Here is a 26,163-nt window from a genome sequence, read left to right on the forward strand (position 1 = left end):
GTCAACTTTCCATCTGCCCACAGAAACCTCTAAACCACTCCAGCATGTGTTGCAAAAAGAGGGATAGAAATGGATCAAATTTATGTATACCTCTGTGTGTGCATGCAACTGTAAGTAATTACTGAGAATACAGACGCTTTAATGTGTATAAGTGAAGAGGTATTTATACACAGGCTTGTTTTCTACTCATTCATTTGTAAATTAACAGTACACAGCAGGCATGTTTTCTCTACTGATGAAATGAAGAGCAGAAACATGGGAATGTTCTTAACAGCACTTGAACACATCAAATATTTTAATGAACTTTTTCCATTAGCTGGAGTGTTCAAGTTAGAAGAAAAAGGAGAGTAAAAACAGAGTAAAAACTCCTTTTATCATAGGACTTCCTTGACCTATATTGCAGTAGTACATGAGATGTGTTTGAAATACTTGCGAGATGATCAGTTTCAGAGAAAACTGGGTTGTCAGAGGCAAAGATTACACGGAGACAAAAAAAATAGAAAACTGTGAAAATTAGTTTCATACCTGCTATGGTCATCTTCACAGTCCTGTGCTACTACAACTGCTTTTCAATGTTTTCCTGAAAACAAGGTGTTTGGTATTTGGTGCCATAAAAATAATGCTCACCTCTTGAACAATGCTTTAGAACCTGAAGACAAATATTTAGGTCAACAATTTGGAACAAAAATTCTTGTTTGATCACTGATAAGCTATTTTTGCTCTAAAATGCAATCACTCAGCTCTTTAAATGCCAGTATTTCTGTAAACAATTGCTTCTCTTTCTCATTCAGGCAAGGATATATTGTATTTGCAAGGACTGTCAATATCTATTATATTGTCCTTCATCCACTGCTGATTCATCCAGTTGGTAATCATAATTTACCAGTAGAAAGATTTTCTTTACAATGCCTTGATACCCATTGCTAGTAAGAAACTGTGAGTTCTGACAAGATTTCTGAAGAGGGTCTGTCCCCTTGTGGCTACAGAACACCACCCCAATTCTCAAGGTTCACTGAGAAAGAAAAACTGCAATTTTTTTAAGACTCAGAAATGATGGCTTTTTAACTGCCCCTTTCACAGGTATTTGCTGAAGAAAGACACATTGAGCCATTTTTCTAAATATTTGGCAGAGATCTTCTAAAGTTTAGTCACCCTGACCATATAGAAAATTCCTAGCTAGTAATTGTAGTCTAACTTTGAAATATATGCCAACACATAGCTACCAGTCTGTGACAGTTCTCAGTATCTGCAGGTAATGGTGTTCTGTTTCCCTATATAAACAGTCTGCCATTACTCAAATACTTGCTGAGACAATGCTCTTGTATTGTATTTTCTTCTTGGGAAAAAAAAGTACCAAGAACTTGTGTGATTCTACTCATAAAAATAGGGTAAGCATTGTGTTGTTATTTTTAAGGACTCACACATAATGAAAGGCTTTGTGAAAATGCAGCAATCTCCTAAGTCTTTATAATCGAGACTTGTATTATCATCTGGAATTCACTGATGGTCCATTCATGAAAAATTTAAAATGAGTTCTTAATTAGGTCTAGATTATGTTTCCTCTGCATATAGGGTTTGATATCGTTAATCTTGCACTGGCAATCTCCACTGTCTCAGTGATGGCTCCTCATTACAACATTTGCCATTTTCAATTCCTGAAAGCAAATAGCTGTTCTTTCATCTTAATTCAATAGTGTTCCATGAATTTTAATTAAATCTTTCTCTGAGTTCATATGATGTTGGTCATTATGAGGCTATTGCACACAAACTATAGTTTTCCTACCAAGGCCAAGCCATTGGCCAGCAAGGTCAATTGCTTCTCATTAAGAATAATAAATGGCAATTCTAGTATAAAAGTACATCTGAAAGTACTATGCAAATTCTGCTCTCCTTCCATTGCCTTTCTATGATTTGCATAAAGGAACATTTCATATTTGACTCAAGCAACTTTTTCATGGACAGTGAATGTCAAAAAAAAAAAAATCTCAAGATTAATTTTCCTGTGACATTTGTTTTCATACTGTCTTTTATTCAGATAGAATTCTTTACAGTGGCCCAAAGACCAGGGGTTAAATAGCATGTGGAGTATTTAAGAAGAAGGTGACATTTTTCTCTTCTCCCTGCAAAAGGAAGCAAACAAAAGACAAAATGATACAGGCTTTGTAGATGTGGGCACATTGCTGCTGAACATATGCACTTGCTTTCACCATTAAGTGCTTCCAGGAGCTGGCATTCATTAGAAGCAGAGCTACAAGGAACAAATCAGAATACATTTCTAGCTACCAGTACTGTTGACTGATTCTAGTGGTTTTTACAGAAGTTTAATTTGACTATGTCATTCAGGATACTGACATCTGCTTACACACAAAAATCCTAGAACAGCTGGGGAAACTACAAACTGAGCAGCAGGGAGATGTTCAACACCCTAAGAGAGAGATGTTGCATCTATGCCAGGTATCACAGCTGCACAAGGCCAGTAATTTCTTCAAGTTTTTCTTTCCCATATACTGTATGACAATGCACACTATGCAACTGTGAGTCTCCTCATACCTTCATAGACATTTAGGCCTCAACAGAGTTAGTATACATCCATAACTGAATGTAGAAACACACACACATAAATATATATATTTTTGTATGTACATCTGTATGTAAAGATGTTCACATGTGTAAATACAGGACCCATTGGCCAAAGGGTAATTATTCTAGCTGAAACCTACATATATCAAAAAAGGAAGATTTGGGTTCTAATCTGATTACCATAATTTATTCATCTGCCTTCTGAGGGTGTGATCAGATGAGATTTTTTGATCCAGTTTTCCCCTGAGATTTTTATGCAAGAAAAGACAGAGATGACCACCCAAACTCTGAAATTGAGTGTTGTCTCTTAAAGTTGTTAAATATTGATTTCTTTTTTCATGCTTTTTACCAAAGTTTTTGTTTAAAAGTACACAAAGCTAAAGTATCAAACTCATTTAGTATCTTCCTCAAATTTTCAAGAAAATAAGTGATACCTTTTTGCTAGTGAAGAAGTGTGAGGAGAGAGATGATTCAAAGCAGTATTTCATGTATCCTTAACATAAAATTCCCAGACTTTGAATTGCTCATAATGGTGATACTCCACCTCTTCATTTCCTCTGCAAACCTTCCTTCCTTCTGTGACCTTTTCTAACTCACACTCCAGCGTTTTATCTGCACAGTAGTCTTCACACATTCAATAGAGACCAATGGTGTAAACTCCTCACTTTGCAGTGTAAGGAATTAGGAAGCTAGGATGTACATTTCATACAATGGAAATATATATACAAATAACTGTTTCTACATGAAAACACAGAGTTTCTAATCTGCCCCAAAATACTTTTCTAAGACCTCCTCCATCTTTGGAGATGAATAGCAAGACAAAAAAGGTTTACCTAATGAGAAATTGGTGTATAGTTATAAACTTCTATTTACAGAGGTTTAAACATGGTGCAGGGGCAACAGATATGCTTATCACCGATAAAATTTCCAAATTAAAAAGAATACAAATGTACTTTGCACTTTTGCATTTTTGAACTGAATGGAAGCACTGCCTAAAGTATTCAAGCAAGAGAACTGTCCCCAAATGTTGGATGAAACGCAAAAGGCAGTTTCTCATCCCTCTGAACACCGAACAGCCCGGCCCCCGGGGGCTGTACTCTGGAGCTTCATTTCACGAGGGTGGCTGAAGTTTGCTTGTGCCTGACGCTAAGGTCACAGCGGGTCCTGGGCTCCGGGATGCCCATGGGGCAGCGTGGGATTCCCTTCGGAACAGCGAGGTGGGCCGTGGGGCTCGGACCAGGCAGAGCACGGCGACACCGGCTCTCTGTTGTGGGTGTGTGACTTTTGAGTCTAAAACTGCAGCTCCCTGTGCCTACCCCTCCCGCCACCCCCTGGGCATCGTTTTTATCAGGATCTCAGTAAACCCAGTTACAGGAGGAAGTTCCCGGCCCAGGGCAGCCAGCCCCGGCCGGGCAGGGCAGGCAGACAGACAGACAGGTTGCCACCGCTCGCCTGGCAGAGCCCGTGGCCGGACGCAGCTCCCAGTGGCCCAGAGCCACTCGTGTCCCTTTCTCAGCTGGAGCCCCGCGGGGGTAACGGGGCCCCGACCCTCCTTCGCCCCGCGTCCCTGCCCGCCCCCGGGAGCTCTCTCCCGCCGCTCCTTCCTGCTTGCCTCCGGCTGCCAAGGAGGGCGGGCGGGGCGCGGCTGCCGGGGCACCTCCCGCGCAGGTACCGGGGCACAGGGGAGGGCTGGGGTCAGCAAGGAGCACGGCAACGAGCCGCACGGCGCCGACACCGAGCGGGGGCAGCTCCCGGAGGAGGCGCGGCTGTGCGGCGGCGGGAGGGACCCAGGCGCGCTCCTGAGCGCGGAGCGGAGCGGGAGCGGGAGCGGAGGTTCCCTCCCTCCTGCTCCATCCCTGCCTTTCCCCTCACCTGGACGCCGCTCCCGCTGTGCACGCTACCCCCTCGCACCTTGGCTGCCCCCGCCCGCTGCATGCAGCCCCTGGAGCGCCGCAGCCCAGGAGGATACGTTGGGTGCGTTGTGATTAACTCCTTTTTATTATAATTATAATTTTTCGAGGGTTTTCTTTTCTTCTCTCTGGGCGGTTTCGCGGAGGGGAGGGGAGAGGGGCAGCCGGGTCCTCCCCGCCACCGGCGGCCCCAGGGCTGTGCCCGCCCCGCACGCTGCGCTCCGCTCCGCCGTGTTTGTTGTTGTTGTGCTCCGGGGAGGGAGGCGGCGAGCGAGCGGCTCCCCCAGGGCTGCGGAGGGCGGGCAGCTTCTCGCCTTGTTTCTCTTCCTCTTCACCGTGTGAGCCCGCGTCCCGTCCTGCTCGGCGGGGCAGCCCGGGCGCTCGGCGGAGGAGGCGCGGCGCTGCGGGACACCTGGGCAGGTGGCAGCGGTAGGTGGCCCCGGGCTCCTCGGGGAGGGATCCCGCCCGCGGCACGGGTGCCCGAGGAGCGGGTAGCGGTGCTGGGGACGGCGGGGAGAGCAGGCGCTGCTGCCCGGGCCCCGCAGGTGTCTGTCTGCCGGGGGCTCCCCGTCCGTCGGGGCGGCCGTGCATTACATAACCGGGCGGGAGGCCGTGCCGTGCCTTCCGGTTTCACATCGCGGCCGTGCCCGGAGCCTTGCACCGGAACGGACTACTTCTCCCTTTTTTCTGTTTTGTTTTGTTGATTTTTTTTCCCCCGCAGCGGCGCAGGACGGGCGCTGGTGGAGAGCTGAGGAGCGGGGCAGGTGCTGTCCCAGCCGCGGTGCCACCGCTGCCCCCGGCTCTTGCCGGGATTTCCTTAACTTTCCGTGGGGAAGGTGGGCACGGGGCGGCTCCGAGGAGCCGCTGGGACGCTCCTGCCCAGCCCCGGGACCCCGCACCTTCCCCGTCCTCCGCTGGGCTCGGCTCGAAGTTGCCGTGCTTCTGATGCTTGCCACCGGCTGGGCATGCTTGGGGGTGTTTGAGGTAACTTCGTGTGTGATGAGCCTTGGCCATAGCAAAGGCTGTACTTCTAGTGCCTTCGAACGCTTGGGGGGACTTTTTAAAAATCGCTGCATGATTTGCCTTGGGAATAATGTAAACACGCGTTTTGTAATTTTAAGTAGGTCCATCCTGATAGTATTTCCTGTGTGCACGGCCTTTGCCCTTCAGTATGTCAGATGCTGTGCTTGAAGTAAAGTTGATTGAGATACTATGAAGACACTGGGAAAGTAATGAATTCTTGCAGAGAAACTGAAGCCTTCCTCCTCTTCAGTGGAAGTAGAATTGAGTCTCAGGTGATCAGGAGTTGGTAGCATGCATATTGCACTGGTTTATTTCTATTATAGCCACTAATGATTTTTAAAGAGCTGAGACTAATATAATTTTGTTGGTGTGGAGTACTGCCAATTACAGATACAAACAAGTATTGTAGGTTGCGGTTGGTTGTGTATAAAGGCTTGGAACACCTGGCTGGAAGGGCGATGAAGGATGAAGTGCTCCCTGTCGGTCAAGGTAAATAATAACAGAGTAAGGGAACAGTCTTGGTTTGTGTTAATGATTTGATTACTTTTGGTAGCCAAGTAGGAAACAGTTCTCTAAAATCTTTAAATAGTCTTAGAGCAGTTAGTAATTACTGGTATGAGTCCATCAAAGCTCTTGAGCATCTTGGATTGTGGGTTACATGGGCTCTTTTTGTCACGGATTGCATTCTGAATCATTCTAAAGAGCACCAAGGAGAGCATTCCCAACGCCATGCCAGGCTATATCCAAGTTTCTACTTGGATATAAGTAGAGCCTAGAGAGGACCGGGAGAGGAAAAGCTTGCATTGGTGCTTTCCTAGAATATTCCCTCCAGGCAGCTGGGGCTAAAGCACTCCCATGGGTAGAAGTGTTCCCTTGGTTCTTGACCAACACAAAGTTTGTTGTTCCTTCTTGGATTCTATACAGTAGTTTTTTCAGTCTCTCAGGAAATAGGTAACCAGACGAAGCATTCTACAGACATTATTAATAACTGATAAGATGGTCAGAGGGCAAGTTCTTGTTTGCAAAGGCCCATACACAGGAGTTATATTGAGGGATATTAATTTTCCAAGTGGTGTTCATGAATTAGACTCTGAGGTAATGCATTTAAAATGAAGCTTGATATCTGTAATGAAAAGAAAAAGTCAAAGTGTGGTGTCTTAATGAAATGGATTCAAATTATTTTTCACTGAGTTGGGAGAAAGCCATGAATCCAACATATAGTCAGCTTCACTGAATTTGTAAGTAGAGAATTAAGAAAAGAAATTGAGTTTATGCCATTCTGTACAGCTGAATAATATTCACAGGCTTTCAAAGCCCCTGTTCTGTCACAATAGTTAATATAAATAAGGTAGTGAGTGTAACAGTCACTATTGGGGTGATAAATTTCAGTTCACCACAGGCTCTTAATGATAATGGAGCATGTTAATTAAAAATAGTTTCATATTTATAATTGCTTAATTTTGTGCATTTATAAAAAATTTAATGACAGAACTGTTCTTACACTGGGATTTGTTTCTCAGGATGCCAGCTCCAATATGACACCTAGAGCCTTACCTCCTTGTTAAAGACAAGCTTGTCAGAATTCTGGAAATAATCAACTCGGAGTATCCTGCACATGCAGGGGAGGATTATATCTGTTTTCAAGTCTTGAGAACAACCAAGATGACACTGATTGCCCCGTTAATCGATAGCATAAGTGGGACATGCTTCCAGTTCTTTTCAGTTCTGAAAATTGGAGAAGATGAGTGTTTGTGGTGTGTTAGATTATATGTGAATGTACGTGGAGTGGTAATGGTGGGATAAGGCAGGAGAGCAACCTGAGTGAGTGTCCCTACTGTTGTGTATCCAAAAATGTCTTGTTTGTTCTTTCTGTGGTGGTTTATTCAGTATGTGATGTAAATTACCCATATGGTTGAAATAGCCACTTTGGTTATTTATTCCATCAAATAGAACGTATAAATTTAGGCTCTAATTGCTCTGCTGCATGATTTTTTTGTGACAGAAGAAATGCATTAGGAACTGTTGGGAGAAGGTTGAATAAGCTGAAATATACATCTCATGCTTACTTGAAGCATAAGTATCAGAAGTCGTTCAGTGTTCAAATGCTACTGTTTTCTGTTAGCATCTTACCTGTCAAAAGGTAGAGCTGTGAAAATGCATTGGTGCTCATGTATTAGAACCTGGGCCATGTCGCTCAAACTTTTACTTACCAGAACTAATTAATTTCATTTACTTGAGAACAAAACAATTTTTGAGAGTCAGTGTTGTTATTGGACTAATATGGATGAAATCTAGTACTTTTTGGCTAAAACACTTAAACTATAACTCATGTTTAATGAGGAGAAGGCTGGAAGGTTTGCAGTCTAAGACTCTGATCTTGCTTACAGGTTTAAAGTATAAACTCTGCCACAGATTAAAGGACAGCAGAGTCTTCTGTATCATTGGTAAAGTTCTCTGTCCTGTGGTATTTAATTACCTGAATAATTTTTCTTTCAGGCAAGATGTCAGGTTGAAACTGTTATCTGTGTTTCCTGAGGTGAGGCTCTTAAAGAAAGGACTGCAGTGATGAGGAGCAGCTGGTCAGGAACTGCTGTTTTAAATGCAGACAGCAGATAATCTTTTATAAAACAGGAATTTTTCTGGATTCTTTAAAATACCCTGTTGAAGACAGAAAGGTGTCCAGAATTAGATGTGTCCAGGTGTTAGATGCTTCCAAGAAGAAAATCAGTGGGACATCATAATTTCTGAAGAAGCCTGAATTTATGTGTTTTAAAAAGAAAAGTTAGCAGCAAATGGAAGAAGAATCAGAAAAAGGGTATATGCTTTAGAGCTTGACTGCTCAAATCACTTGTGCAACTGGAACTCCAGACAGATAACTCTAGACTCCGGTACTTTATTTGCGTATTTCTTGTATTAATATCGACTTTCCAGGGTGTCCAGCCTTCTGCACAGAGTGCTTGATTTGGACCTGATGAAAGAATCGATACGAAATGAACAGGTTCCTCTCTGAGAGACCAGTGCAGTGCCCAAGGCAGTGGCTGGCTGCAGTGGAGATGGCACTGGAGCTGTGTGCCTGCAGCCTTCAGTCCTGGCTCTGGCTCTGGCTGTGTGGATCCTTCTGCAGACCGAAGAGAGAGAACCTGTGAGTGCTGCATTTGGGCTGGAGGAGCACAATGTGCTGCTGCTGACTGAGCCCTAAGCTAAGCTGCCACACATCTTTATTGAAACACAGTTCTCTAAGGGTTTTGCCAACGTGAGAATTTAGACAAAATAGTTATGCTAAGCTGTGGTTGGAAAGAGTTGCACAGAACTTCACTGATGGCTTTCCCTTAGGGAGACAGTGATAGTGCCCATCCTTATGTATTCAGTGGCAGTGAATAAAGGCTTTGTCACAATCAGTTTTAGATTTTCTTTACTTAATGATTTTCATTCATATGACTATGGATTTTCTATTTTCATTTCTCTAGTTGTTTTCTTGTACTAGTAGCACATGAAAAAATGTCTTCTTCAGTCTAATCACCACACATACCAAATGTTTTCCTACTTGAATCCTTGTATCATGTGAACTTTTTGATATAGTATTAAATAATTTCTGATGTGATGTTTATCATTAACAATCTTACTAACTTCTTTAAAGATGAAATTGTACTCACGTTTTCTTGCTTTGTCAGCTGCTTTCAGAGTTTGGGTTTTGGGTTTTTTTTAAAACACTTTTTCTAGATATGGCTTTTAAAAACATGTTTTCTAGATGTTTGTGAAACATAGCAGTCACTTTCATCAATTTTCTACAGCTCATCTTCTTGAGACATTACCAGAGACTGACCCTTCTGTAAAAGGCTGATCATCCTGGCTTTAACTTTTTCTTGTAGAGACTGACACATAAGTTACTACTATTTAAAGGATTCAGAATCTATTATGATCATTTATTAGTAGCTAAAGAATTTCTAAATAGCAGACACTTAAACAGTTCCTGACAACAGGATTCAGATTTTAACATTTTTGGGCTTTCATATTTTGAAAGGAGCTTTATGCTTCTCAAAATGCTCTGTTAAAAATAAGTGGAGAACTCTGGTTAATATAGAGTGAGATAATTCCTATGAGGCTTCTTGCATCAGTTGCAGTAACTGTGAAATCCCAGTTCTGTTGCTTGGAATAGCTGTAAATCTTGGACATAACCCAGGAAGGCCCACACAAAAGGCACGTGAGAGAAAAACAAAAAATAACATGGACATTTTCAGACAGTTTTAGACAGTTTTTTGGGTGTTTTTTGCTTCTGTCCTGAAATGATTTTGAAATAACTCAGTGAGGAAGTTAGTTTTCTAAATATTTACTTAAATATTGCTTTTTATTTTACCTTTTTTTTTTATTATTTCCCCTGGAGCATTTGGAAACCCTTTCAAATGGGAGAAACGAGGAAATTAATAAATTGGAAAAGACTGATTAAGTCAGAGGTTTTGTTTGTTTTTTAAATAACTATACGATTGAAGGTAAAATAGGTTTTATATTAATGTTTCTTAAAATTTGAATTTTTGATCAACATATCAGCTGTACTAGGTTTGTTTTGCATGTTGGAAGGAAAGGTGTTTTTTAAATCTGACTTCTTTAGGATTTTGTTCCAGCACTTATAAAATTTCTTAGTGTGTGTAATTGAAATTCTTAGTATTTATTTTTTTTAAACACTTGAAAAAGCTTAAACGTTTGGAAATGTTTAAATTCAGGTCTTTCCAGGTTGGTGAAGTTAACAACTGTGGGGATCTAGTGTCTAACTCTTATGAAAGTGAGAGGGAAAGCAAAATCAAATACAAACCGAGCTGTTTTTCCAGAATTATTCGGGCATATAGTGTGTTTTTTCATATGTTTAACTGGTGCATTATCTTTGGCTTCTGCTAAAGAGTTCCAATTGCAGGATCACAAGTGAAAATCTGTTTGTTCTTAGTTCACTTCTTAGTTGAAAGTCCCAAAATGCAGGTAAAATGATGCAGTTGGACAATTCACAGCTATCCTTGGAATTCAGATGCTTGTAAAAGAGACTTTTCAGTGTGAGAGATCAGTACTACCAGACACATATAAAGCCATTCTGGCTGCATTTTTGAATCAGTTTTTCTGTTTGGTCTTGTGAATACACGCAAGACCATGAAAAATAATGGTTATATGTGGATTAAGTTAGATCAAGGAGTCTTCTAGTGCAATAACAGCCTGTCATCTCAATGGGCTTTTTTTTTTTTTTTCTCTGAAGATTGGAAAAGTGCTGAAATACAGCTGTTGTGTTGTCAGTGCCCTGCCAGTTTTTTGGGTTTTTGTTTCTTTTCATACAAATTCAGCTGTGATACTTTCCAGATTAGAAGGCAGTTGTATTCTGGTTATTCAGGGGCCTTCTAGGGGACAGTGTACAGCTGCTTCATCTGTTCTGGGCATGGTCTTGCTGAAGGGTGGTATGGTGGTAAAGGGCCAGTCATGAGGTTTGTTCATCTTTGGACTAAAAGTGTTAAAACTGCCATAGTAAAATCAGAGTTTCCAGTATAGCCTGCAGTTTTTATCATTGGCTTTCCTAGATTTGCTTGATAGATTTCAGATGGATAAACTGAAGTGAGGTAGAGTGGCTTCAGGTTGGCTGGATTAAGTGGTAGAGGTGCTCTTTGCTGTCTCCTCAGATCTTCTTTCTCCCGGACCTAAGAGTATCACTTTGTATCCCTTTCAGCTTGTCCCCACAGGTGACCAAATCTCTCATTCCTCAGGCTGGGTTAGTGCCTCGAAGATAAAGCCTAGAATTTATTTTTTTTCTATGCAGCAATTCTGCAGATCCCAGTGACAACTGTTACTGTGCCCTTCAAATCTGTACCTACACCTGTGTCTCATCAGCATATCCCCTAGCTTGTTGCCAGTTTCTCCTGACTAACATATGTAATAATATGTGTATATATTTAGAACTTTTATTGGCTTCCTACAGTACTGACTCCCATGAAGCATTCCTGCAGTTTGTGACAAATTCCTCAATTACCTAGACTTTCAGTTCATCTCAGAAAGGAGTCATCAGCTTCTGGGGGTGGCAGTTCCATATCATGCACAATACCTCATGGTTAATAGCAAAACATTGCTTTGTGATGTTTTCTAAGGTATTGTAATGCTTTTCAATTATTCTTCTCCAACACTGTTGTTTCCTGGATGTCAGCATTGCTCTTCTCTTCTAATTCTGAAAACATGAGTCCTTAGTTAAACTCTCTCGTCAGATCTTTTTAGTTCTCTGGACAAAAAGTAGTGTTGGGATATTATCTGACAGAACTTACAGTGATTAAAAAAAAGACTATACTTGTCCCTTAGAGCGTTAAGAAGGTACAGAAGAAATTATGGCAGATTTGTGCATATGCTGGGGTGTATTTTTTGTGGAGGATGGCTGTACAAATTTGTGTCCAGAAAGGACCTGTTATACTGAAAATTATGACAGCAAAGTCTGAAACCAAATGAAGGAAAATAATTGGCCTGTGTTTCCAGTAGTTCTGTGGAATGGGATAAAATACTGATGAAACAATACAGAATATAACTTTGGGGATTGGTGTGTCTTGGAGCTTTATCCATAAAGAATGATATAATCATTGTAATAGGAAACTTTTGGACCCCTACTGGGTTGCATTGGGAATGTTTTGATAGCTCACACCATTCTAGAGAGCTACAATCGGAGTAAAACTCAGGAATTACTAAAACTCTGGAATTACTAAAATCCATTATCAAGTTACACAGTGATCCCATTTTAATTTGTCTCCTCAGTGAAATGGTCACTGAAAAATAGTCAGCAGTTTGATTCCAGGCATTTTCATCGCTACATTGGTTAGCTAAAAAGAAAAAAACAGTGCCTGGAAGCCTGTCTGAACAACAGTGGCAAACTGTTTTAAAAGTGGTTGCCTGTTGTGCTTCATATATGAACAAAATTGGTGATATGAGTGGAACCTTTCCACATTACTTAAGTCAGCCTTGGTATTAAGTCTTCTTTTGTTTTTCTGAAAGTAGAAACAAGATGAATTTTTTTCACAGCTGTTTTTTAGCTTAAATAATGCTCAAATAATTGGGACTGACTTAAAGGAGAACAATTGCAATTATCTTCTACTTTGGCTTTTGTTGAGTCTTTTACTATTAGATTCTTTTCTCAAATGTTGGAAGCTGCTGAGGGACTTCTCACTGAAGTGTGGAGCTTCTACAAATAGAAACTCCCTGACTTGTATTTTGTGTTATCTTTTATCTGTACTATTACTTTGCCCTGACTTGTTCCTGGAAAAGAGATGCACATAAGTTTCTGTACAGCTTTCACAGTTTCAGCATAGTCTGACTCAGTGCTGTTCACCTGGAAGATAGGCAGTGATTTGGCTTTGGTTTTGTTCTTCAGAAAGATACTCTTGTCAAATGGGAAGTAACCTGTAATAGGCTCACATGGAAAAATTGTTGCTTTAATGGAAATTTTAGTAGGTGCTTTTCATCTGAGTGCAGGGCTGTTGGTGTTGAAAAGCTAATCTTAAACTTTGGCCAGCATGTAGGGTGGGTTGTGAAATACTCCATTCTTCTCCTCCTCCAGTGGTAAAATACTTTGTATGTGGTTTGGTTATTTGGCTTGGGTTTTTTTTTTGGTTGGTTGGTTTTTTCCCCTTCTTAATTCTAACTCCTGTATGCCACCTTCTTTATAACCTTCTTTATTAATGAAAGCACTGAAGGAAGATATTTGGTTCCAAGTGAAGGCTGAAATTATAGCCATGAGTAATAATTTTTTTCTGGCCCTGGAAAGAGTGAAAAAGAAGTAATGAAAACTACTTTCAGCATAATTGGCCTTTTATAATAAATGGCTTGCATATTTCATCCCTGTGAGTAATACTTTGTCCATTAGGCCTTAGCAAGGCCACAAACAGCATACAGCAACAACAAAAGTATGCTCCTTGTCTTAATGGAGTTGCGTGGTAAAGCACTGAGTAGCAGCTATTCAGAATTCTTAACTGGAGTTTATATTCCATCATTAGGGACTGTTTCTTTTCCCCTTACCTAATACATATTTACAGCTTCTCAGATCACAGTTGATGTTGTTCTGCGCTGAGGCACCTTGGCAAAAAGCCTGGCCTCATCATTTTTATAATTTATTTTAGGTATTGAAAATTTGATACTATGTGCTCCAAAGCTTTCTCTAGGCTGAACAATCCCGGTGCTTTCAGCCTCTCCTCACAGGATGTGTGTTTCAGCTGACAGCTGTCTTTGTGGCCTTCCACTGAACTTGCTCCTGGTGACATTTCATAATGTGGATCCAAAAGCAGATCTGGTGGTGCAGACACCAGAGAAGTGGATTGTGCATGAAGCAGGACAATTGCTTCCCTCAGTCCACTGGCTGTTCTTCCATTTCCAAAGGCTGGGAAGCTGTTAGCTCTCCTTGCTGCCAGCTGCAGGGCTGATTCATGGCCTGCCAGGACCTCCAGCTTGTTTGTAGGGGAGCTGCCCCCCAGTAAGTTGGTCTTCAGGCTAGGGCCTCAAGACATTATTGTTGGCCATATCTAAGTTACTCTGAATGGCAACCCTGCCCTCCAGTGTGTCTTCTACAGTAGTGTTCACAGACTTTGTGCTCTGCCAGGTCACTGTAAAAGAATTTAAACAGGATTGGGTCCCTAACCTATTAACTTTGTAACCATGGGCAGATTGTGAACCATCAAGAGCTGCTGTTTGAGCCTAATGATAGAGGTGTTTGGGCTTTTTTATCAGCTGGTAATTTGCCCATCCATGCTGTAACTTGAATCAGGTTAGGTGCAATGATGCTGCAGGAGAGATTGAGTATTCCTAAAATCAAGGTGGGTGACACCAGTGATGTCTCATCCACAAATCCTATAATTTTATGGCAGAAGGCAATCATATTGGTCAGGCATGATTTAACCTCTGTAAATCCATCCTGGTGATTCCCAATGACCATCTTCTCCTTAACATGCCCAGAAACGACATGCAGGCAGGCACATGTCAGAACATACTGTGGGAGTAGATAAACAAACAATGGAAGTAGGCTTGGACTGTGATGTTTTCTTTCCTAGTGGTCCCTCAGACTTGGTGACTGGTAACCTGTGCATGATCCCTCTCCTGCCCTTCTTTTCTGGATGCTCAGTTGCTGTCCATCTGCAGGTGATGAGTGCATGCTGGTCACAGGATTGAGCACCTGCACCTTTGGGAATGTGGTGATGAATAAGCTGGGACTGCATGTGACCTGGGGGAACAAGTTTGTTAGGAACAGGATGTTGCTTCTAGACTGATTCCTGCTCCCTCTGTGTGTGTGTGAGGAATTTACCAGATAGGAAGGTTACAGCAAAAGTGACAGTAAGTTTAATAATTATTTTAGCTTGATCTAATGCATGTTAATGATTATATTGGTGATCTGCTTAAAGCCAGTGGGCTTTGCCCTTCTTTTGTATTGATTTAGTTCCATTATCTTGCCATTAGCTTGACAGTAAAAGTATTGCACATGTAATACTTTTACTGTGTCAGGATGTGTGAAAAATCTGAAGTTGCCTTCTGATATGCATTTAAAGCTTTTTTTTGGTAGTTGTTTGGGTTTTTTTTTGGTTGGTTTTGTTGCTACTGTTAATCTGCTTTTACAACTTCTCTAATTATGTCGTGGCTTTTTTTCTGGTAATCACTATTTTGATATTCCCTTATAATTTTAGGTGGTCTTTAGAAAGCACCAGCACCTGTAAAATGCAGTAAGATCCACAGTAAAACTGAGACTTGTTTGATTTGCACATAGTAAGAAGCAAAGAAATTTAACCCAATTGTATGATGCTGAATAGTGAGATCACAATGACTTACTGGGGAATTCAGTGTTTCTCAGATCTTATTAGCACCACTTGCCTTACTCGTTCAGATGCTTAATTTTCCAACTTCTGTTACTGATGAGCAGTTGTTACTCTGCATAGTTCATCAGGTATCAAAATAATTTTGTCACATAATGATAGTTGTCCTTCCTTTTGTCCTGTATAGAACTATACATTTAGATATTCATTTTTACTAGCTGCATTATTTTTTTGGACCTGAAAAGCTCCTTCAGAGTAAGGTTACAAATATATTTAATAAAACAATTCTAAAGGAGCAGTAGCTGAACTGATTTTTAGACTTAAATTCTACAATTTAGAATTGTTCTAATCAGCAGTGAATTAATCAGAAATACAGTATTCACAAAATGTTTTGAGTGGCAGGTGTAATTAGTTCATTATTTTAATGCTTCCAGTAGCGTTTAATTGCAGTAAGACTTGAATACTTTAGGAAAAAGATCATTATAGTTGGCAAATCATTGTCAGCATTTAAACTCAATCTGCCGTGTATTCCAAAATCATACTGGCATTTTCTAAGCAGAGACTGAAAAATTCATGTAGGGGAAAAAGTCAAATGCTAAATGATACCTCTATAGTAAATCTTAGATATCTAAGTTCTTACTTCTTTGTATAATGCCTGTCTTTCTGATATTTTAAGAGCTGGTTTTATGCTTTACTTGTAAAGTGTAAAATCACATTTTCCTTGTGTTCGGTTTTTTTGTGTTCAGTAAATATTTTATTTTTTGTAAATAAAAGATTAACATGCAAGTACAGTATTTGTAGAATATTACATTTGGAAATGGACAAATGATTAAATGTGTTTCACAATCACCTAGCTCTGTACTTTAACCTGAGAGGAATAACCAGGGCTTTGGAAAGAAGGCAGTTAAGTCATTTCATAATCATTCATGCATTACAGCAATAATACTGGCACACACAAGTGTAAAAACTGGTTTTGCAGTGTCTTCCTGATACAAACAAATAAAACAATCTTCAATGGGCTTTCTTGTATGAGAAAAGACCACCTAAATAAATAAGATCAAATGAAGGCAAAAATTTCAGACATTAAGGTTTGTTGCCTCACTGATTTTAAATAGATAATAGATAAAAAAGTTATTCTGTATATGTCCTTTTGTGGTACAGAATCATTTTGTGATTTTTTAAAAAATTGAGGGAGGAGTTGACTCAGAGTAGGTTGACTCAATTCCAGCTTATTTTGTTTGTATAAAAACTCTTGTAGTGTCACTTAAATAAGCTGCCTGTCGTGTAACTTGTTAAGCATTTTAAGTTTTCTCTGTTTAAAGATTGCTGCAATTCAGAAATGTTTGAAGTTATTCTTATTTGTATTTTGTTGGAAGGCAAGAAATCATGATTTGAAGAGAATCAATCATAGACTGAAGAGAATGTGGAGTAGCATTGTGGTGAGGCATATGTAGTGAGTTTCTGGCCAAGGGAGAAGATCTTCTGCTTGAAAATTCTCTATTTACAATATAGGATCAGGCAGGTTGTGGGGGTGGAGCATGAAAAAAACTCCTCTGTGAAAAGATTATATGTTCTGTATTATGTTTAGATATGGACAGTTTTCAGTGGGCAGATGGGAAGCAAGTAATGGGCGAGATAATTCTATTGTCTGAGTGTTATGAGGTGAAAAGAGCAAAATAGTAACCAGTACAAAAATGATGAGGTGCCTTTGTTTCTGTGGCACCTCTTGTTCATCAACTTGTGCAGGTTCCAGTCCTGCTGGACCTGGCATCACTGTGCATCTGATTCTATTATTGTCTGCTTACACCTTTTCCCTATGTGCCGTTTGAGAGAGCGTTTGTGGTACAATCTGCTGTCCTCTTCCATTTTAGCAGGCCACCAAAATCTGGTGACATTTTAAATGCTTTAGGACTGGCTGTTTGTATTATGTAATTGGCAAGATAAGGGAAACTTCTGTGCATGACTAATTGAATATAAAGAGTGAAAAAAAAGTGCACTCTGATTTATCCAAACTGATGAAATGTTTACATGCAGCTATGTTTAAAAAAAAACTCAAAACAGTTCTGGTGATAATTGCTTTCCACTTTGCTTAGCTTCAAACATACAGAGTCTGGAGTGCTTTTAACTTATGTTTTTAAACATCCTTGCTAGATGCTGTGAAGCCTGTGGTTTTGGGGGTGGAGCTCTGTTTTTTTTTCTGAGTGAATATTGTGTGCTTCAAGATAGTAAATGGGGAAAACAGTTGTGGTTTTTTGTTTTGGTTTGGTTTTTTTTTTGTTTTGTTTTGGTTTTTGGATTTTTTTTTTGTCCCTAGCACTGCTGTTTTGGAAATTGGCATTAGATTTGGCAGATGCTCAAATACCAAACTGAGAATGGATTTACTAATAGATACTTACCTATAAGCAATAATGCATTAGTGTTACTGGTTAAAAAAAGAAGGTAGTGATGAAAACAGTAGCATTAGCTTAGTAAAGGCAGGTTTGGTCATTCAGAATTATTTTAAGGTCTTAAAATGCCACAGACTAAATATTAGGGACCACAGTTGAGCAATGTTGAAATAAAGAAGGGATTATTCATTTGGGAGTGAAAGACTCTAGCTGTAACATCTCAAACTTATCATTACTGTTAATTTATATAGCTGAATTTCCACTTAAAAATGTATAATATATCAGCTAAATCCTATTGGTATACCTTAATTGCTTGCAATTCAATAAAAGCTGGTTTAAGTATGATGCTTCATTAAATAAAAGACCCATTGCTTTCTCTCGTAGCTAACTCGTGAATGTTAAATTACAGGTTTTGATTCAGGTCTTGTAACTTGTATTAATGACTGTATTTATGCCATCCATGAGTAGCTGTTTGAAGGGGCTGTAGGTGAGTTAAGAGCTGCATGGTAGTAGGTTGGGTGGAGATATTGTTTGGGGTAAGAAATAAAGAATTTGGCCAAACCAGCAGCTAAGTATCTCTTTTCTGAAAGATTTTAACTCTCTTAGGGTATGGAATGCGAAGCACTTTTATGGATTGAGTCAATGATGAGATGCACAAACAAATTGCTGGAAGAGTTAATTAGATAGTTTGTTCTGTGCATATGTGCTATAAAGTTTCAGTCACAGACTGTGGAAATATTACTCATTATTGCATTTCCATGGAGGAGTGTTTACTGCAGAGTTTTTGAGGAGGGAATTTTAAGGATTCTTTTGGAATATAGTCCTAGAGGAATGTTATGAAAAGAGCAGTCTGTTTGTAAATGGTGTGGGAAATAGGGGTGGAAGAGACTTGAAGAGCCTTGTATGAAATCCCTAGTTTATCTAGTGCTCAGAATCAGATGTCTCAGAATATCACCCAATGTAGCCAATGAGCAAAGGCTCCTGGAAGTCAGCATCCATCCAAAAAAAAGTGTGTTTCACTGCTGTTTCAGTTCCCAGAGCTGCGGAGGGCAGAGCTGGACTTTGTGTGTGTGTGACAAATGTTTCCTGAGAGCCGCTGCTCACAAACTTGCAGAGGAGCTGGTTAGCCAAGACCCTGCTGTGCTGTGGCTGGGATGGAGATCAGCTCCAGCTCTTTCCCCAAGGGTTCAGACCTGTGTTTCCTGCTGCAATGAGCAGGCTGCCAAGGTAGAGGCTGTTGAGCAGGACTCATGTTCCCTTTCTTCAGTAAATGCATGTCTTGGTGCAGAGTGGGTTACAGCTCTCCCTACTTACACTGATCCCTTACAGGATAAAGTGGATGAGCTCAGAGTGGGGAATAAAGTCTGTTTGTCTAATATCCTACATGCCAGTGAGATCCAGCTGGCTAAAAGCTATTTCATTTCTGTTCCCCCTTTCCAGAGTAGTGCTGGTTTTGTGATTTTGTTTTGTTTGGGGCTTTGATTATTTTATCCTTTTTTACAGTCAGTTGTCATGTATGAACAGATTCAGAAAAAGGATAGGCCCTCTCTGCCCCCTGCTCCCCCTGCTTCCCACCCCAGTGCTCCAGGTACACTGTTCAGCAATATGGATTGAAATATTCCCAGGCCAGAGGAGTGCCCTGTATCATTGGGGCTGTCCTGCTGTGGTGAGAACCACACCATTCATGCAGTCCCTGAAATACAGTGGTCAGACTCTTGCTCTCTGTCTTCAACACAGCTAGGTGTTCTACTCTCCTCTGGTTCTCCCAGAGCCCTGCTCTCCTGATGTTTAGAAATATTCTGGTTTTCAGTTTAGTTTTATGTGTGGGCAGTGTCTATTTTCTCTTCCTCCAGCACTCATTTAGCTTTGCTTTACTTAGGCTTGACGTGTTATGAGCTTTCAGCCTTATCTCTGTCTAATAGGTTCCTATTGCTGTCCTCATCTTCCCATCTGTTCTAGTAAAAAATTCATGTTGTTAGATACGGCTGACCAGAATTGTACCTTGTATTCAGCTGATGTTATGCGAGTGGCTGGTGTGATGACTTTAATTCTTCCCTGTTTTAGCTGGAAATACTCCTTCACGATACAATGTAGGTCTGTTTGTCTGGTTTTTAAAAATCTATTTTCCCCTTGCCAGATCACACTGGTGACTCACAGTTATCCTGTGATCAAGCCAGACTGATCTTTCCCTCCAGTGTCGTCTAAGACGATCCCTGGTTTCCCACATCCTGTGTGAGTGTGCTAATCACAAGCTTATTACCTCATGGTATAGGTGACCTTCTGCTATAGCTGCCTGGGAAAAAAAAGGGCAGGGAGTGGGTTGTTGCAGTGCTTTCCACTCTGTCTTGTGATAATCTTGAGTCTGATAGTTCACATTTTCTGTGTTTGAGACAAAGTTGGCTGAATGAAGCCCTAGGATGTCAGAGAAATAGCCTCATTGTATATTGATGGGGTTCTGGTGTAAAATCATGTGAAGCTGCTTGGCTGTGTCATCACAGCTGGAGTGTTATTTTGCATGACTGATAGCAGAACTTGAAAGCTGTGGAGCCCTTGTAAAATAAGAAAGGAGGTGTGTGTTGTGAGTACAAACCCTGGCATTATGAGTAGCTGAGAACGGGTTTTCAGAATTACAACTCTGGATTTAATTTTCTAATGTCTGCCAAAGCTTCTCAAGTGGGCTGTAAGTATCTTTTTTAGTGTATTGTCCTTAACTTATCTCTGCCTTTGCTCTATATCTGTAATATGGGAGAAAGGTTTGCCTTCTGGTCATGTGTTTTGTCTACTTATGTTGCAAGACCTTTAGGGAAGGAACTTCCTCTCTATATCTGTGTACTGTCTGCAAAACCCCTCTTGGCTGAAGGCTGTGGACCCTATCACAGATGATGGCATTTGCAACATTTTCTTTTTTAAGAAATATTTAGTTAGCAATAAAATAGTTTACAAGTGCAACTTGTTCAAGAACAAGATATGCTTGTGATGGGTGCTGCAAATATTATATACAAGCTTACTTTCAATCATAGAGTGGATTTGAGATATATTTTGGTAATCATGATTGAAAGTGAATACACAGCTCGTCTCCTTATTGAAACATTTATTTTCCCACACCATTATTTTGATATGTTGCCAGATTTTGTTATCTTTTTCTTTTGTACACTGATAAATAGTGAACTGCACTTGAAAACCATGCTGAAAAAATGAGTGTTTGGCCTATCACATGCTTTTGTCTTCCTTTTAATGTGAAATAAACAATCTAGTTTTCTTTTTAATGAAAGAAGGGGAGATAATGGTCTTGTGTACATTTAGAACATTCTCATGTTCAAATGGAAATGTTCCCTTGGGTCTATCATTGTTCTCTTCAGTAGTTATTCAGTAATGACTGTTTCCATATTGGCTTTAAATGTACCTCTGATAAAGATTGGGAAAACAACATTAGCACATGACATTTATGAGTTACATAAAATGAGACAATATTCAAGTACGAGCCACGAGTTCTTGAAAGCATATTTAAAGAAGCACACAAGTACAATAATTATGTCAGGGTGATGTTCCTCATGCCGATTTCAGCTGCTGTTACTCATTAATTATTTAAAATTCCAAGTGCAACAACTCACAGCTTAGTGACTGTAGCCTGCTGAGCCTATAACCTAAACAATTAAAGCCAAAACATCTGGATTAAAATTCCATTTGAAAAGAAGATAAATTGATTATTTATTTTTCAGCTATGCAATTATCCTTTGCAAAAAAAATTAATTTTGCTTTCTCTTCTGAGAAGGGAAAGTAAATCAGTGAGTCATCCCCAGAGAAAATCCCAAACTGGGGTCAGAGTATCTGTCTTTCCAGATAATCATTTATGAGCCCAGAAAAATTGCTTCTCTACAGCTTTCTGGGTTACTTTGTTCTTAAATTTATTTACAGATTTCAGAGAAGAGGAGCATATAAATCTTTATTTAAGCTTCATGAGGTGTCAGTTGCAGCTTGCATAGCAAACCATTTCTGACTGGAGAAATGTCCTGTTTGTGTTAATGGACTCTGGGTAATGGTGACCTTTTAGGAGGCTGCCACATGAATTTTGAACGTTCTTGCATGTCTTCAGCATGCTTACAAATGAAAATACTGAGGATTGAGTCTTCATCCAATTACTTTAAGAAACACTTTAGGATCATGATTTCATGTATCAGCGCTCATACAATGCAGCCAGGCAAAAGAAGGCAAAAAGAAGTGAGAAACACTAAGCACAAGAAGAGAGAAATACAAGCACAGAGTTAAGGATGCATTTTTTCCATGTCAGAGAAGAAACATTGGGTTTTGTGCCTCTTTGGCAGTGTGTTCATGGGGAGGAAGGAGGGAGAGGACTGTAGAGAAGTAGATTGGGCCAAAGGCAGTGAACTCGGAGTATGGTGAAAGTCAGACCCTTTCGCAATATCAGTATTCATGCCAAATGTTACAGAGGAGAATCTGCAGGAAATCCATCCTGTTGGTTGATATGTTTGCAGTATAGAAAACATATATGAAGTCAGAAGAGAGAGAGAAAAAGATCAGGGAGAGAGAGAGAGAGAGACTTTTTTTTTTTCCTTTTAATTGAGAAGGATCTAGTGATTCAGTGTTATCTCACAGCACAGTTAATGCTGTCTGAAGGGGGTGAATCATCTCCTTGCCCCATCTGTCAGGCTGTTGGATATGAGAAGAGCAGGCATACAGTGCCTTTAATTCATGTGTGTTTAGAACTGCAGGTGTGCATGTTGTTGACAGTCTCTACAAAGTGTTAATGAAGTACTGATCATCAAAGTGCCTGTGTTCTCTGGGAAGCTTAGGGAACTTACCTCACTTTGAAAGGGAGAATAAACCACTCAACATTTGGAGAGGGCTGGTTTTTCTAAGCAGGGAATGGGAAAAAAAAGTGAGTTATCAAATATATCTTGGTTTTATTCTCTTGGCATTTTAAAATTTTTATCAGAATAGAGGTGCTAGGTCTTGTCTGTTTTCAGAGTACCTTAATCTCAGAAAGTGAAAATCTTCAAGTAACAAACAATTATAATTTTCTGTATAATTTCTCAGTTGCTTTTATTTTTGTCCTCTGGTACTGTTAATATTGTTACTTTGGCCTGAAATTCTCCATGATTTGAATATGAATTTTGTTCTTTTTTTCATTCTTCTGGTTAATGCTGCATTTGAGTTACATATTCTTGTGTGGTGTTTCCTACTATTCAAAACTACCTAAGAATCTAGGGCAAATGTCTTACTTTTAGTTGTTGACTCACTGAGGCTGAATGTTGAGGTTCACAGCTGTGAAGGTGTATTTGTAAAGGAAATATAGTACTTTAGAAGCCATGATGGTGGAAGCATTGGTCTTAGGAGTCTACTGTGTGTCTTACAAATGCATAGAATGAGGCTATGATATGTCTCAATTCTTAAACTTACTAAATTTCTCTGTCCCAATATTTTTCTTTCCTTTTTTTTTTTTTTTTTTTTTTCCCACGAGATAATGTATTTTACTGTAGTATCAAATTTTTTTCTCTCTGGAGCGCATATGTGCTGAAAAAATAGTCAGTGAATATGTGTCTGATCCTTTCCAGAAAGCTGGGAAAAATTGGTCCTAGCTCTGAGGTGTTGTATGCCATGCAGACATAAACCTATATGAAAAAGAAAATAACAACACCCAGCCTATTTTGTTATGTTGCTGTGCATAAAAGACAGCATGTAGCAAGTGAACCTTTTCATATTAGTGCCTGAGATAAACACAGACAAATCAGTCTTTGTTTCATAGGAGGGCACCATTTTCCTTTTGATGCATACATTCAAGGGAGGTGTATGTGTGGCCCCCTCTGTTCCCTAGACTGGGAATGGCTGAGAGGCACAAGTACCTCAGCAAAGTCACAGAGTACTTACAAGGAAATCCACGTTTAGTCAAGACCGATTTGTAGGTGCAGTGGTAGAAGGGCAGCCAGCAGAAGGGACGGAGCTCAAGCGTGCTGGCTGCTCAGATGTGCTGCTGTACCTTGCCCCAGGCCTTTGGGGTCCTACCTGGCTCCCTCCTCAGGTGCGCTGCAGCTGATAAGGAAATTTCCTTATGACCCTGCAGGTGGATTGGCACAGAGTTCACAGGGCTTTGCTAATCTTAGTGTTTTGAAGACAAACAGTAAACATGTGGCTAATGCCGAGTGATTGTGGTCATCGATGATTTCTGTTTGCGTAAAGGAGTGTAGGTACCAGCTTCATGTGCTTCATGACCTTAGGGGAGCATTTTCCCATTCGGGAAGCAGAAGAGCCCTGTTGAGAAATTTTCTTTTCCTTAATGGACAGGGTGGATGGTGCTCTAGCAAGGAGAGTGGAGTGGGTTGAAGGAAGAAAGGAGAGAAAAGCGAGAAGAACCTGTGCTACAGAAAATAAATGTCACTTAGCAATTTCATTGTGATCTCACTGTAGTCTAGAATCACGTTGGAATATGCTCAGTGTGCTGAGGTGAGATTCCTGGAAATCACATGCTTCTGTAAAAGATAATGTACAATATCTTGTTGGCAATAGAAGAAAATGGTAATCAAAACAGTCAGGAAACATCTTAAACCTTCTAAAACTATTTTAGGAAATAGTTTGCAACAATGTTTTTTCACAGAATATATTCTCTCTTGCTGTTGTAGTCTTTCTCATGTGCCATAGTGTTGCAGAAAATTTTAGAGAAAAATAATTTTGGTGTCCTTTGCAGTGATACATCAAGTGTGTATCAATTACTGAGCAACTGTGCTAGCACTGGGAGTACTTTCTCAGGTAAAAGTGTTTCAGAACTTGGCCAGTCTCTCAGAGGAGTGGTTTTCTAGGCCTAGTGTCCTTGCTAAGGTATGTGCAGTTATCTGTAAACATCGAAATTGCTGTAATATCTAGATAGGTCAAGACTGTGATATGTAAAACACTGTACAACCATGATTAAATACATTCTGTAAGTACTAAACTCCTGTTGACTTCTCTGATTTATAAGCTATGGTCACCACTGAAGTCTTGGTTTTGATAATTCATGATGGAAATATATCTGGAATAATGTGTTTTTCTTTCAGAGAAATATAATAGTGGAAGTCAAAAGTGAAATAAAGTTTGATTTAGGAAGTATTGCACTCTTTCACAATAATGAAAAATTATACATGTGTTGAATAACAATGAAGCTTGTAAGGGATTTAAGGCACTATATTTTGTGGACTGATTTAACAATTGAATTAAGAGGGTGGGACTCCTGTGGGGTGGTTTGTCCATGGGGCAGGTTACTTTAGTTACGTGCGTGGCTCACATCTGTCTGTGAAGAGTCTGACTGTGGCTGCTGATGGATTTAGCTGCAGGTCACTCATTCGTGCCTGCTGGAGGTTTTCTTTCTTGGTGAGCTGGAATATTTGGTTACCACAATGAGGGAATTCTGAAGAAACAGATGAGGCATGCCAAGTGCCTCGGTCTCGTTTTGAAGGAAGATGAAGTGAAAGGCTTCCGTGGAAAGATGTGTATCACACTGAGAGCCTAAAAAAACCACTCAAAAATTTCCATCTAGCTGGCAGCCACTGCTGTGCAGTGTGTCAGCTTGCTTCCCAGGAAGCTGTGTAACCACGACCTGACACTACCACAGACAAACAAAATATCAAACAAACAAAAAACCAAAAAAAACCAAAACAAAAACCTCAAAAACCAACCAACCAAAAAAAAAAAAGAAAAAACAAACCAAATCCCAACAACAAAAAAATACCACCAAACCTTGGGTAAGTTTGTAATTAAGAGTTTATGTTAGGAGTCTACCAGAATTAGAGAGAACTTGTGCATTTCTTAAAAGAAATTACCCTTTTTTTTTCTCTGATAAGATCTGTATATAGTAGTAAAATGTATAAGAATAGTTGTGAATTTAACAGGAAGTTTTAAGTAAATTCCTCAAATATTTTTTTATTCTATGGTTACCCTTCCCATGTGTGAGTAAGGCTAGGAGCACTTGTAGCTCTGCACTATTACCCAACATCAGTCTGTGATGAATACATATTCCTAGACAAGGTAGTAATTATGTTCTGATACCTGTAAATATGTAAGTCCTTGCATACCTTTATTATTACATGTAGTTCTGTTGAGTCATAATTAACGTGTGGGAAGAGGTAAGATCATATTTTAAAATCCATTTTCAGCATCAGGTGATACACATTCAGTAGTTTATGCTTTTTAATTTGAAGTAACCAATAGTGTTCAATAAAAGTGCTCCATGTGGACTGGCTTACAGACTGTTTTGAGTCCTCAATTACAATATCACTTATTTAAAATCTGATGACTACGGGGGTGAACTTTTTTCAGGCTCCTGTGAGTAAGAAAATGCTATTTTGCAGTTAAAACTGCATAATCTGCAGAAAGTAATGCCATTGCATTTCTTGTTACATTCAGAAGGTTTGGAGAAGTGTTTTTCTGCCTGTCAAAGACAATTCTAAATCTTCTTTATAGGACGGGGGGTGTGTATGG

The 26,163-nt window shown here is 40.0% G+C and overlaps 1 protein-coding gene across 7 annotated transcripts in view; it reads left to right on the forward strand.

Moving 5' to 3' along the window:
* Positions 1 to 3,863: 3,863 nt before the first annotated feature.
* The window catches only part of MBP (myelin basic protein), a 111,734-nt gene continuing 89,434 nt past the window's right edge, over positions 3,864 to 26,163 (forward strand). For 4 of the 7 annotated variants that reach the window (XM_005482895.3, XM_074547620.1, XM_026790962.2 and 1 more), the window contains exon 1: positions 5,957 to 6,002. In XM_005482895.3, coding sequence (XP_005482952.2) covers positions 5,972 to 6,002 — 31 coding nt within the window. In that variant the 5' untranslated portion in view covers positions 5,957 to 5,971. The other 3 variants (XM_074547642.1, XM_074547629.1, XM_074547636.1) reach the window with 3 other exon arrangements.

This window comes from Zonotrichia albicollis, chromosome 1 (assembly GCF_047830755.1).
Source record: "Zonotrichia albicollis isolate bZonAlb1 chromosome 1, bZonAlb1.hap1, whole genome shotgun sequence".
NCBI lineage: Eukaryota > Metazoa > Chordata > Aves > Passeriformes > Passerellidae > Zonotrichia > Zonotrichia albicollis.